Below are 12,647 nucleotides of genomic sequence, written 5' to 3' on the forward strand. Positions count from 1 at the left end.
TGCAACTCATTGGAAATAAAAAAAAAGTTACGTATTTGGTCAACGATATATGTTCTAATATGTTTATTGTTGTTGTTGTTACTTTACGTCGCACTAGAGCTGCACAATGGGCTATTGGCGACGGTCTGGGAAACATCCCGGAGGACGATCCGAAGACATGCCATCACAATTTTGATCCTCTGCGGAAGGGATGGCACCCCCGCTTCAGTNTTTTAGCATCCAAATAGAGTCTCAGTGCTGGCATCTATTGTGGCGGAAACTAGACGTCCAAATTAACATGACCAACGGTATCTCACCCATTGTGGTGGTCCTGAAAGAGTGGATACCACATCTGGAGAACACAATAGGTCTGCTCATTGGCAAGACCGATTGTGCAACTCATTGGCAATAAAAAAAAAGTTATGTATTTGGTCAACGATATATGTTCTAATATGTTTATGAATAAAGACTAATAAACAAGTTTTTGCTGCCGTTTATTTGAATCCTCACGTATATACTAAACTCACGTTAAAAATATGCTTAAATTACGTACTCAAACGATAACAATCTTGCTAGAAACAATGCCACACGCAAGAATGAAAAGTAGAGAAATTCCTCACAAAAATGAAATAACAAAACATAACACTTAAGGGTCGGAAATTAATAATGAAGCTGAAATAAAAAAAATTAAAAGCCAAAATGATATTGAAACCAATTGACTCATTGGACGTGGGCTTAACAAAAAAAACTGAATTGCCAGATGAAACTTGGAGATATCTTTTCTTCCAATAATTGCCTTTCGTTGCCATTATATTTCCTCCTGCATTTAAATTGTTTTGATATTTTCAATTATGTTTTCCAAAGTTTTAATTCATTAGATTCTCATAATTTTTTGTTTTTAACTGGGCTTAATATTAAATTTCGATCATCCTATTTGCGATCAAAATTGGCTACAGTAGGCGAAGAGCAGAACTCTATAATAACATCTCATGCTGTCACCATTAGCGTGGGGATAGTCATAGGAGAGGAAGTACGTTTTAGTTTCTGTCTTGATTTTCAAATAAATTAAAAAACATTTTGGTAAGGAAGCTATATGAAACTCAAAACTACGTTAAAATGTTAAATATAACTCTTGAAGAAAATAGACATTTAGGTGAAATATTAAAAATGCTTTCATATTCTTTCGAAATTCAAGATAGGGAGATGAATTGAAAAGCAACAAAATCAGTTTGTTAGCCTGATGAAACTTAGAGGTATTTCTAAGTTTCGTCATCAAACTCCTGTCGGTTTTGATGTTCTCGGTCCTGCTTTCCTCAGTCGTGATGAGTAAGATTTAGATGTCGTTATCTATTCCTCTTAAATATTAATTTCCATCTTTAATGTGTTCTCTTGTTTGACTTCATTTTTAATAATATTTCTAGAAATATACTATATCGTGAGGTCCTTTCTAAACAGTCCCGCAGTGGACTGATCGTAAAGACACGGTTCCCAGCAGAACACCGAAGTCAAGCATCTCTGGTAGCGTTCAATAAGTGGGTGGGTGACAGCTTTGGCCAGCCTGCGTAGGGACCGAGGGTGTACTGCATCTGTCCTCGTTAAATTGCTCTACAGTAAAGTGCTCGACTTCAAGCACAGGTCGTCGGGCTACCAAAAGCAGGGGAACTATCCCCTCTGAAGAGGAACGAAATTGCGGTGCCACTTCCACGGATTATCCTCTGTTTGCGTTTCTGTCTCCCAGACCGTCGCCAATAGCTCATTGTGCAGCTCTAGTACGACGTAAATAAAGTACATACCAAATTAGTTAGCCTATTTAGGGTTACACTCACGATCATTGAGTTTTAGAAAAGACTGAGTTGGGAAAATCCAATATGGATCAAAAGTTACTTTACCACTTTTCTTTCACACTGTTCCAAGTGATTGTGAATTTCGTATTCAAATTTTGTCATCCTCAGGGATGTTTCCCAGACCGTCGCCAACAGCCCATTCTGCAGCTCTAGTGCGACGTACGGTATCTACCTAGTAGGTAAGCTATCTAGGTAGTACCTACATGCTATCTTAATGTGTTCACTTCTTTGACTTCATTTTTGATAGCATATGCATTTCAAGTTTCTTAACAGACGCAGTGCGCGAAAAAATAATGAACGAAACACCCAAAGTATTTTTTGATCCTAATGATCAAATTTTCACACGCTAAGATTCAATTTTAATGGTTCAAAGGGGTGACTATAATAAGCTAATAAGTTCAATCAAATAAGCTATTTAGTTACTGCTGTCAGTATTTTAAGTTACGAAATTAGACACAAAAACGTACTTTGTCTGAATAATCATACCTTATTTTCAACGAATTTAGATTTCTGGCTTCCGAAATATAGAGTGTAGCCGCAAAATGGATAGAGTCTCAATATTTTGGTCAGGAAAGCTGTTTAAAGTTTGGAGCACTTAATATTAATTTTTCTTTTTGTGTATTTTGTCATATCTCGAGAACTTTCTAAGCGAATTGAAAACTTTTTGCACATGATCATAGCATTTGTTTATCCTAAGATAATTCCATGTAGAAAGTGACTTTCAATTAATATTTTTATTTTTTATTATTTTATATAACAATGGTTAAAAAAAGTACTCGAATATCTACATAATTTTAAATACTGCAATTTTATATTATAAACTACTAAATTTATTTGAACGAAATCGGTCTAATAGTTTGTAGGAATTCTAATTTTTAAAAATCTGAATTTTTTAAAATTCGATTTTTTGGGAACTATTTATTTAAATTTTGTATTCCGCCACATTGAATTATATTATTCAAAATGATGTAAAATTTGTATACCTTACCATTCAAAATTCTTTAACTATTAGGAAATGTTATAAAAAATAAAGTTATCAAAAATTATTTTTTGTTCGGAATTATCTTTGGGTAAGCAAATTTTATAGTAATTGCAAACAAAAACCTTTTAATTCGTTTAGAGCGCTCTTGATATATACAAAATATGCAGAAAGTGAAATTAACATTAATGGATCCAAATTATATAGACCATAATCCAAATCCGTCTAATAAATGAAATGTTTATTCAGAGAAAATTCGTTTTCATTCGATTTCGTAACTTAAAATATCGCCTCCATTAACTAATTAGCTTATTTGACATAACTTTCTCGAACATTTAAGATTGAGATCTGGTAAGTAAAATTCCGAACATTTGATCAAAAGTTATTCTGTTTGGTCCGTTTATTTGTTTATTTTTGTGGCATATTTCGCCGTAAGCATTATTTTGTAAGCATTATTACGCCGTAAAATCGAAAAAAATAATCTATCTGTCATAGGTATTATGATTTTCTAAATTTGTAAATAAGTAAAAATAGCAAGGATAATAGAATGATTATTTTAAAAAGACTTATTTATTTAAATTTTTTTAATTAATATATACAAATACATAGATATAAATTTCAGAAACAGTTCTTATAGTAGAAATACCAGGCGTTGTAAGTTTTTTCACTCCATTGTATCTGTAGTCAAATAAAGGTCATGAACTTAATATAAACGTCCCTGAATGTCTTTAGGCAGCTTATCTAGAAAAAAAAAATAAACTTTATTTTTAAACACAGACAACAATTATTGAATTACTGTCTAACAGTTGCGAAATAAGGCTTTGATTTCCTTAAAAGCAATGTGATTGAGAGCTCATCTCGTGATTGCGAGACTACAATTGTTTTATTAAACAATTAATTGTATACATTTTCAGAGAACAGTACAGATTTCTCAGAATTAAGCATCAATTAATTCGTTTAAAAATATTTGCAATATAAAATTTAAATTTTTTTATTTATAAAAAAATATTTATCTGTATCTACCGCAATCATTTTTATTGAAATTGCTCAGTTTTGCATTTGTACCAGCTTGTTGCACTAACCTTTTACACAATAATCTTTGCGACAGTTTTAAATGATGTGCTGCAATTTCACTCGCTATGGAAGACGCGTTATCAAGACGATCACCAACTGTTGATTTCGTTCATTTAAACCTCATTTTATGAACACATTCCTATAAAATTAAAAAAATAAGTATAAATAAAATGTTTTAAAACATTTCAACCATAATAATATTCACAACCATTATTACATTCAATCATAAATTTTTTTTCTTCCAAAAATTATTACTTTGCTGACGTAAATGTTCCCCAGAGAGTGTACATGGCTTTCACGGGAACAAAATAATGTTTTGTATTAATGTATTAGGAATGCCATTTTTTTTTGTACTTTGATATTCGTTTGATAATTTATCAGGGAATTGGATACCTGCAATGCGACGTCAGGCGTGGGAGGCAAATCCGATTGACTGCTGAATTGTAGCATTGGCTACATCACGATTCAGCAGCCAATCAGTTACGACACTCACGTGTGACGTCGTTTGTAGGTACCCTATCATATCTGATCCAAAAATTTATTCACCGTGATAACAAATGAAGCAAAATAGCTGTAACTTTAACACTCCCGCTTGTTTACATACAATCAGCTGATTTCAGCTGTCTTCTCCTCGAGTTTCAAATACCTAATCGTGACATTCAAAGTTTTGCCAAAGATTAAGGTTAGTGGGACTTATTTAAACGTAAATAATAAAATTTTTTGTTTTGATTTAATATTTGTATTCTTTGCAAATTATGGGAAAATTTTTAGCAGAATTCCAGAAAAGTTACACACTAGGAATTGTATGCTTTTTCAGTTTTGCAGGACAGTAACGCGACAGTTACTACCAAAAAGATTTGTGATGTTTATCCAAGTGCATTTAGACATCCGTAAATTCCAAAGGTGGTGTCTAAAGCTCCAATCCGGAAATTTTGAGTTTTTTTGACTCATACCGATCAAGCAGTCTAAACTTGAGAAAAATCAACGATTTGAGGTGGGAGATATTGTCCCACCCTCCATATTCCCCAGATATTTCGCCATCGTATTTCCATTTGTTTTAATCACTAGAAGATTTTGTGAGTGCAAACAATTTAAAATTTGGTATCTGTCGATATTTTTCTCACAAACAATTTTATTTTATCGAATTAAAAAAAAGAATGTTGATAACTAGGTATTAATGAAGCAAAACTACTCGAATAAAGCGCAGGTTAAGAGTTAAAAATGGACAATTCTTATACAGCCTTGCAATTGAAAAAAAAAACATAAGTATTTCACGCTAGCTCCTTTAAAAAAAAAAAAAAAAAAACGACTAAACTACTATTTTTTCCAACTGTGAAATAGAATTTCAGATAACTGATGAAAAAAAAATTACTCTCGTGAATTTTTTGTGTAATATGTAGCTTAATCATATAACAATGCCAAATAAAGGTCCCGCAGTGGACTGATCATTAAGACACGGTTCCCAGTTGATCACCGAAGTCAAGCATCACTGGCTACGGTCAGTGTGCGGGTGGGGGACCACTTGGATCAGCCTGCGTAGGGACCGAGGGTGTGCGGTATTGGTCCTCTTTAAACTGTTCTACCGTAAAGTGCTCGACTTCGCGTGCAGGTTGTCGGGCTACCGAAGCGGGGGTGCCATCCCCTCTGCAGAGGATCAAAATTGCGATGGCATGTCTTCGGATCATCCTCAGGGATGTTTCCCAGATCGTCGCCAATAGCCCATTGTGCAGCTCTAGTGGGACGTAAATGAACAACAACAACAACAACCAAATAAAGAAAAGTCACAATTTGGAATTTTTTGTGGCTTACGCTGATTGTGTTCAATAGTTGAAAAATAATTTTTTATTTTATACTTGAAGGTCTTTTTGTTATTTTATATATGTACTAAAATAAAAATTTCGCAAAAAAGCACCTAAAATTGCAATAACTTTCGAATAAAAAGAAATTTCGAGAAAAAGTTTAGTCTTAAACAAAAATGGCCCAGCAGTTGTTATGCAGATCAAATTTCAATTCTGTAGTTTCAGGTCTGAACCTTGTAGATCAGCCTGCATGGTGTTTTTAACAATCTGTTAATAATTAGTTAACTAATTACTGAATCGTAAATTTTTTAATACTATCGTACTCTCTGCGCAATTTTTTTAAAATTTTTTGCTCTTAGTTGAACATCCAAAACAGCGGCGGCACTAACGATTATTTTATGTCAAAAAATAGTAACTTTTTTTTTCACGTCGTCACTACAATACTGACAAAAACAGAATGTTTTTAAAATATTTTGCATTGGCTTTTTTTTTCATTAAAAAAATGTGGGAAAGTTTTTCAAACAAAAATTGAATTCCTTTATAATTATAAAAAACAAAACAAAAAAAGAATATAGTGAAAATTAAATAAAAAAAATATTTGGTCTCAATGCACTGTTCAAAAATTTGAGACACGTCGAATATTGCAATATTATACAAATATCGAATAGTGTACTGCGTAATATTGTTCAATTTCGGTTCAAAACTCATATAAGGTGCCAAGTCGAACAATATTATCATGAAAATTAGTAATTCTAGAGCTTAATTATATTGTAATATGGTTCAAGTCGTAAAGGAACATGGTAACCATTAAACAACTTATTAAAGAAGCGACACACATGCCTATAATTAACTTTCAACATGGTACCAATTTTTCTGCTAGTGTTATCCTCAAAACTGATTTCACTTACATTTTTGGTAAGTACACTTTTTCAATCCTGATCCTCCGCTTAGGGTACATCACAGTTGACATGTATGATTCATCATAAAGAGATTTTGATATGTATCAGCTGGTCCCTAAAGACCAACCTAAGCATTAAGGCACTCTTAATAGGTAGTGATCAAAATTCATCACAAAATGTAACATCTCCAGTTCCATGTGTCATCAAATGTAGCGGATCTCCGTCTAAGATTATGGAATCTATACATCCGTTGAATCCTTTGTAATAATCCTCAGGCAGTCCAATAGGAAGGCTGGAACATCCACCTATTTATTCATTGAACATATTAGAATCACGAATAAAAATTGAATAAAATTTTAAAAATAAATGTTGATTACATGGATAAGTATGTCGTTAAACTTTTATCGCAAAACTTTAACTTAGCATATTTAATTTTTTCATTATTTTGTATTAATTTAGTTCAAAATATTATTTAGCATTTTAAATCCCTGACAATTCAGCGAGTAAAAATGTCGCATGTTAATCTGATGCAGTCTTCTCCACGTGGTAAAATCGGTTTTCTCATGTACTTCCATAGAGAAATACTGTATAGGGGAGAAGCATTCTCCCAATTTTGTCCTTTCTCTAGTAGGTTAATAATTTATGGTTATGAAATACAGCATGAAGCACCGATGTCTTTTTTTGCGTTAAAGGTAATATCTTCCAAACACGGCTCACTTCCGAAGAATAATTTCTCAAATTTGAACTTTTTTCCCCAGTTATTTAGATCTGAAAGACAATTATTCATCATTAAAATTTAATTTACAAAATCAATGATTGATAAATTTTTGGATTTGAATGAAAAAAAATTTTTGAACTATTTTTTTCTTGAGCTTCATATTTTAGTACAAATATAACTTCGATAATCTAGCATATTTTTTTAGTAACTATTAAATTATTTTTTTATAATTAAGAGATGCCAAAATATATTTTACTTGTAATTTGAGAGTCAGAAAAAATTTGTAAAAGAGGACACCGGTGTCCCATTAACTAAGTACCCAGATACCTAATTCAATATGCAACATTTAAACAGCTTTAGATATTAGAATTAAATTTTCTAATTTGGAAAATTTTTAATACGAGTTTAAAACATTATAATACAATAACAGTATTTAAAGTGCCACACAATTTGATTCGAAAATAAAGCAATAAACCCTTTTTATATACATATTAAAAACACTTGTAAACAATATGTCAAAGAACTATGCGCACTGAGAAAAATAGAGTTTTCAAAATCTGACGAATCATTATTGAGGTAATTTAAAAAAGGAGTTAATATAAAACACTTTTTTTCTCTTTCAGGAAATTGAGCTTAAAGACTATTTCCTAAGAAAAACTGCCCGTTTTCAGTCTTATTAGATAAATAAATTGTTTTTTGAGGAATTCAATTGCTTGCTCCACTGTCTTAAGAGCAAATTTCTGTTTGATTTAACTGTCTTAAGAATCTTCAAATTAGAAAGATTAGAGTTGAATAAATAGAAATGCATGCTGCGCATGAGAATAGTTTCAAAATAAAAGCAAAAACTATATTTATGGAATAAATAAAACAAATCCTGCAGCAGAACTTGAAACATTTGCTGATAACAATGCCGTCACTTATAACATTTGAAATCCTTTGACACATTACATCTGTTGATTGTTATAGGAATTTATTTTCTTTAGAAACAATTATGTTAAATACTTTTATCTTATTCGCGCCATCGATATTTCATAACAACTGTACTTAGAAGAACAAATTTTTTTCGACTGTACAATAGGTAAAAAATGTTTCCACAATTGTTTATAACAATTAGTATTCAAACAATGCATTTCCAAAGTAACATATTTTATCGAATTCTTGTGAAAATAGGACATTTGTGAAATTAATCATCAAGCTATCAGTAACAAAAATTACGTTTTAATGGCGTTGTTTCCCTGCCCCAACCCATTACGCAACATTTGAAAAAATGCAGAAATACAATTTATAAAATGTATTTAAAAATATTTTTTTTCTTTGAATTAATAGAACTTGAAACAATTGAATTATACGAGGTTCAGATAACTGTTAATATACTAATAAAACAAAATTCATCTGCAAATATATATATAAAAAAAATTCCTTCCCTCTTTGCGTCCCACAGTGAACTTACAGTAAGGACACGGTTCCCAGTAGAACACCGAAGTCAAGTATCACTGGCTGCAGTCAGCAAGCGGGTGGGTGACCACTTTGATTACCCTGCGTAGGCACCGAGGGTGTGCTGTATTGGTCTTCGTTAAACTGTTTTACCGTAATGTGCTCGACTTCGCGCAGTTCATCGGGTTACTAAAGCAGAGGAGCCATCCCCTCTGCAGAGGATCAAAATTATGATGGCATGTCGATCAAAATTGTGAGGGATGTTTCCCAAGCCGTCACCAATAGCCCATTGTGAAGCTCTACTGCGACGTAAATAAAGTACCTACCCACTAGCACTCCGTCTGCAAGCTCATATATATATATATAAATATATATATATATATATACATACCTTCCAACTTTGCCTACCTAGCCATCAGTAGCACTCGCGCAATACACATTTACGGCATTCCGCAATATTTGCTATGCTCATATTGATACTTAATTATATTCACTTATAATTTCAAAAAGCAGTTGATAAATATAAGAAAATAGATTTTGAAACANATCAGCATAGGCCATAATTTGAACAGATTTTGAGAAAATAGTTCCTCTAGTGTTAATTCCTGAATCTCTTACTACTTTCTCAAGAGCAAGATTGAAAAGAAGGCATGCTAATGCGTCGCCCTGTCTTATGCCATTTCTTATTTCAACAGGTTCAGATAAGTTTCCCTGTATTTTGACTCTCAATTTGGTGTCATTTAATGTAAGGGATATTAATTTCACAAGTTTTTCAGGAATGTTAAAATGTCTCAGAGCGTCGATAAGCAGTTCTCTATTAATGCTATCATACGCTGTTTTGAAATCAATAAAAAGGATTGGTTGGTTTGCTCAGAAAAAATAATTCACAGATTTCTTTGAATAGGAGTAGAAAAGCTTTCAGAAAAAGAGTGGGATATAAAATCTATTATCATAAAATTATAACCAACTAATTTTTGGAAAATTTTATGAAGTAAAAAATACAAAAACATTTTGTCAAAATAGAGAAAAAAAATAACCACCAAAGCATCGGAACAAACTTGAGCCATAAATGGATTTAGCCCAAGGACAGAATTTAAAAACAGAAGCTAATATCCTAATCCCTTTTTCCGCCAGAATCTTACCTAAATTTTCCTTAATTCCCATAGCGGTCAAAAGTTTCCACAATTGTTTAGCAACCGTGAAAGAATTTTATATGGCATTCTAGTTTAACAGAACTATAATGGAGCAAATTTTGATGCAAGCAAAGTATCGCTAAGTTGATGATATTTCAACTGTTTGGCGATACATTTCCGTTAAAAAAAAAGTGGGTATAATGGATGAAATAATTTAAATTAAGAAAATTAGCAAATAATTTAAATTAGTGAAATTTGAAAAATCATCAAAGAAAAATTTCCAGCTTTTCTCTAAAAATCCCTGATTTTTCCAGGTTTTTATCCAAATTTCCCTGATATTTCCAGGTTTTTTCCAGTATAAAAATATTCCCTGATAATTCCAGGTTTTCAAGGTTTTCCAGGTGGGTGGCCACCCTGAATAAGCCCTTTTTATACATGAGGATAAGCTAATTTGATTAGGGCTTTGCAATAAAGAAATAATGAGAAATAGGTAAAAATATTGAGTACTGTTCCATAAATAAGAAATCACTCCATTTAAGGAATGTTTTTTATCTTGTCAATGGAAGTGTTTTTTTTCAAGAGTAAATTTAATAAGCACCAAGAGGAATATCCTGCCCCGGTGATTAAGAAGAGAAATACACAATAAATTTATTAAAGTAAACACAAAGAGAAACAGATAATTAAGAATCACCAAATATGTAGACACCTAATACACACACATATTGAAACTTGTACTTACACATAATATAATAACAGTATTGAAATTGTAAGTGTAAAGTAATCAGTATTGAAAGCTTTTAATATAGTGACTATATTTTGTTGCTGTTATAAATAATAACAATAGGTCGCTTTTGAGTATTAGGCTGACGACCGAAAGGCTTTTTTTAGGGTGTTTCAATTCAGAGTTAGTGCCGTTTTGTATCATCTTAATTTATTAAAAGACCAAGCGTAGTCTTTTATTAAAATCTAGCAAAAGTAGTGAACATTGAAAAATTTTCCAATCCTGATTGAAAAGTACAGCACATTATTTGCATATGTAATTTTTTTTCGAAAATTTTACTTATGTAAAACAATTAACAAGCACTGAACCATATTACGCAAAATGATGACAATCTTTTATATACATATTAAAAACCCTTGTAAACAATATGTTAAAAATCTATGCGCACTGAGAAAAATGGCGTCTTCAAAATCTGACGAATCATTATTGAGGTAATTCTAAAAAGGAGTTAATGTCAAACACTTTCTTTCTCTTTTAGGAAATTAAGCTTAAAGACTATTTCCTAAGGAAAACTGCACGTTTTTAGTCTTATTAGATAAATAAACTGTTTTTTGAGGAATTCAATTCCTTGCTCCACTGTCTTAAGCGCAATTTTCTGTTTGATTTAACTGTCTTAGGAATCTTCAAATTAGAAAGATTAGTGTTGAATAAATAGAAATGCATACTGCGCACGAGAATGGTTTAAAAATAAAAGCAAAAACTATATTTATGGCATAAATAAAACAAATTCTGCAACAGAACTTGAAACACTTGCTGATAACAATGCCGCCACTCATAACATTTGAAATCCTTTGACACATTACATCTGTTGATTGTTATTGAAATTTATTTTCTTTAGAAACAATTATGTTAAATACTTTTACTTTATTCGCGCTATCGATATTTCATAACAACTGCACTTAGAAGAGCACATTTTTTCGAATGTACAATGGGTAAAAAATGTTTCCACAATTGTTTATAACAATTAGTATTCAAACAATGCATTTCCAAAGTAACATATTTTATCGAATTCTTGTGAAAATAGGACATTTGTGAAATTAATCACCAAGCTATCAGTAACAATGATTACGTTTTAATGGCATTGCTTCCCTGCCCCAACTCATTACGCAACATTTGAAAAAATGTAGAAAACAATTTATAAAAGGAATTTAAAAATATTTTTTTCATTGAATTAATGGAACTTGAAACAAATGAATAATTAGACGAAGTTCAGATAACTGTTAATATACTAATAAAACAAAATTCATCTGCAACTAAAAAAAAATAAACATTTTCTTCCCACCTTGCGTCCCGCAGTGGACTAATAGTAAGGACACGGTTCCCAGTATAACACCGAAGTCAAGCATCACTGTCTGCGGTCAGAAAGCGGGTGGATGACCACTTTGATTAGCCTGCGTAGGCACCGAGGGTGTGTGGTATTGGTCCTCGTTAAACTGCTTGACTTCGCTCCCAGGTCATCGGGTTACTAAAGCAGGGAAGCCATCCCCTCTGCAGAGGATCAAAATTGTGATGGCATGTCTTTGGATCATTCTCAGGGATATTTCCCAGACCGTCGCCAGTAGCCCATTGCGCAGCTCTACTGCGACGTATATAAAGTACCTACCTACCACCATTCCGCCTACAAGCATATATATTTCCTCTCGAAAGCAGCGATGGTCCTCTCATCAGCTTGGGACAAGGTCCAGGTTTCAGATGCGTAAGTGAGAACTGATCTTATTAGGCTTTTATATATTAGCAACTTGGTGTCTCTTTTAATGTTGTCAGATTTAAGGAATTTTCTTATGCCATAAAAGCACTTGTTGGCTGCAGTTACTCTCTTCCTTACTTCTGTGGAAATTGAGTTTTCGGAGTTGATTTCAGAGCCAAGGTAGGTGAAAGAGCTCACCTTTTCAAATTTATACTCTCCAATCTCGATGTGCGTGGAGGTATCGGTATAGTTGATACATTGCATATACTTTGTCTTACTCTGATTAATTGAGAGGTGCATTTTTTTGGCCTCTCTTTCCA

The 12,647-nt window shown here is 32.3% G+C and overlaps 1 protein-coding gene across 1 annotated transcript in view; it reads right to left on the bottom strand.

Annotated features, from left to right (window-relative positions):
- Positions 1–6,583: 6,583 nt before the first annotated feature.
- The window catches only part of LOC107441545 (agrin), a gene marked incomplete in the record, with an annotated part of 156,998 nt that continues 150,934 nt past the window's right edge, over positions 6,584–12,647 (bottom strand). The window contains 1 exon segment of the mRNA XM_071183122.1: positions 6,584–6,879. Within this exon segment, the coding sequence (XP_071039223.1) occupies positions 6,734–6,879 (146 nt within the window).

Source organism: Parasteatoda tepidariorum, chromosome 7, assembly GCF_043381705.1.
Source record: "Parasteatoda tepidariorum isolate YZ-2023 chromosome 7, CAS_Ptep_4.0, whole genome shotgun sequence".
Taxonomy (NCBI): domain Eukaryota; kingdom Metazoa; phylum Arthropoda; class Arachnida; order Araneae; family Theridiidae; genus Parasteatoda; species Parasteatoda tepidariorum.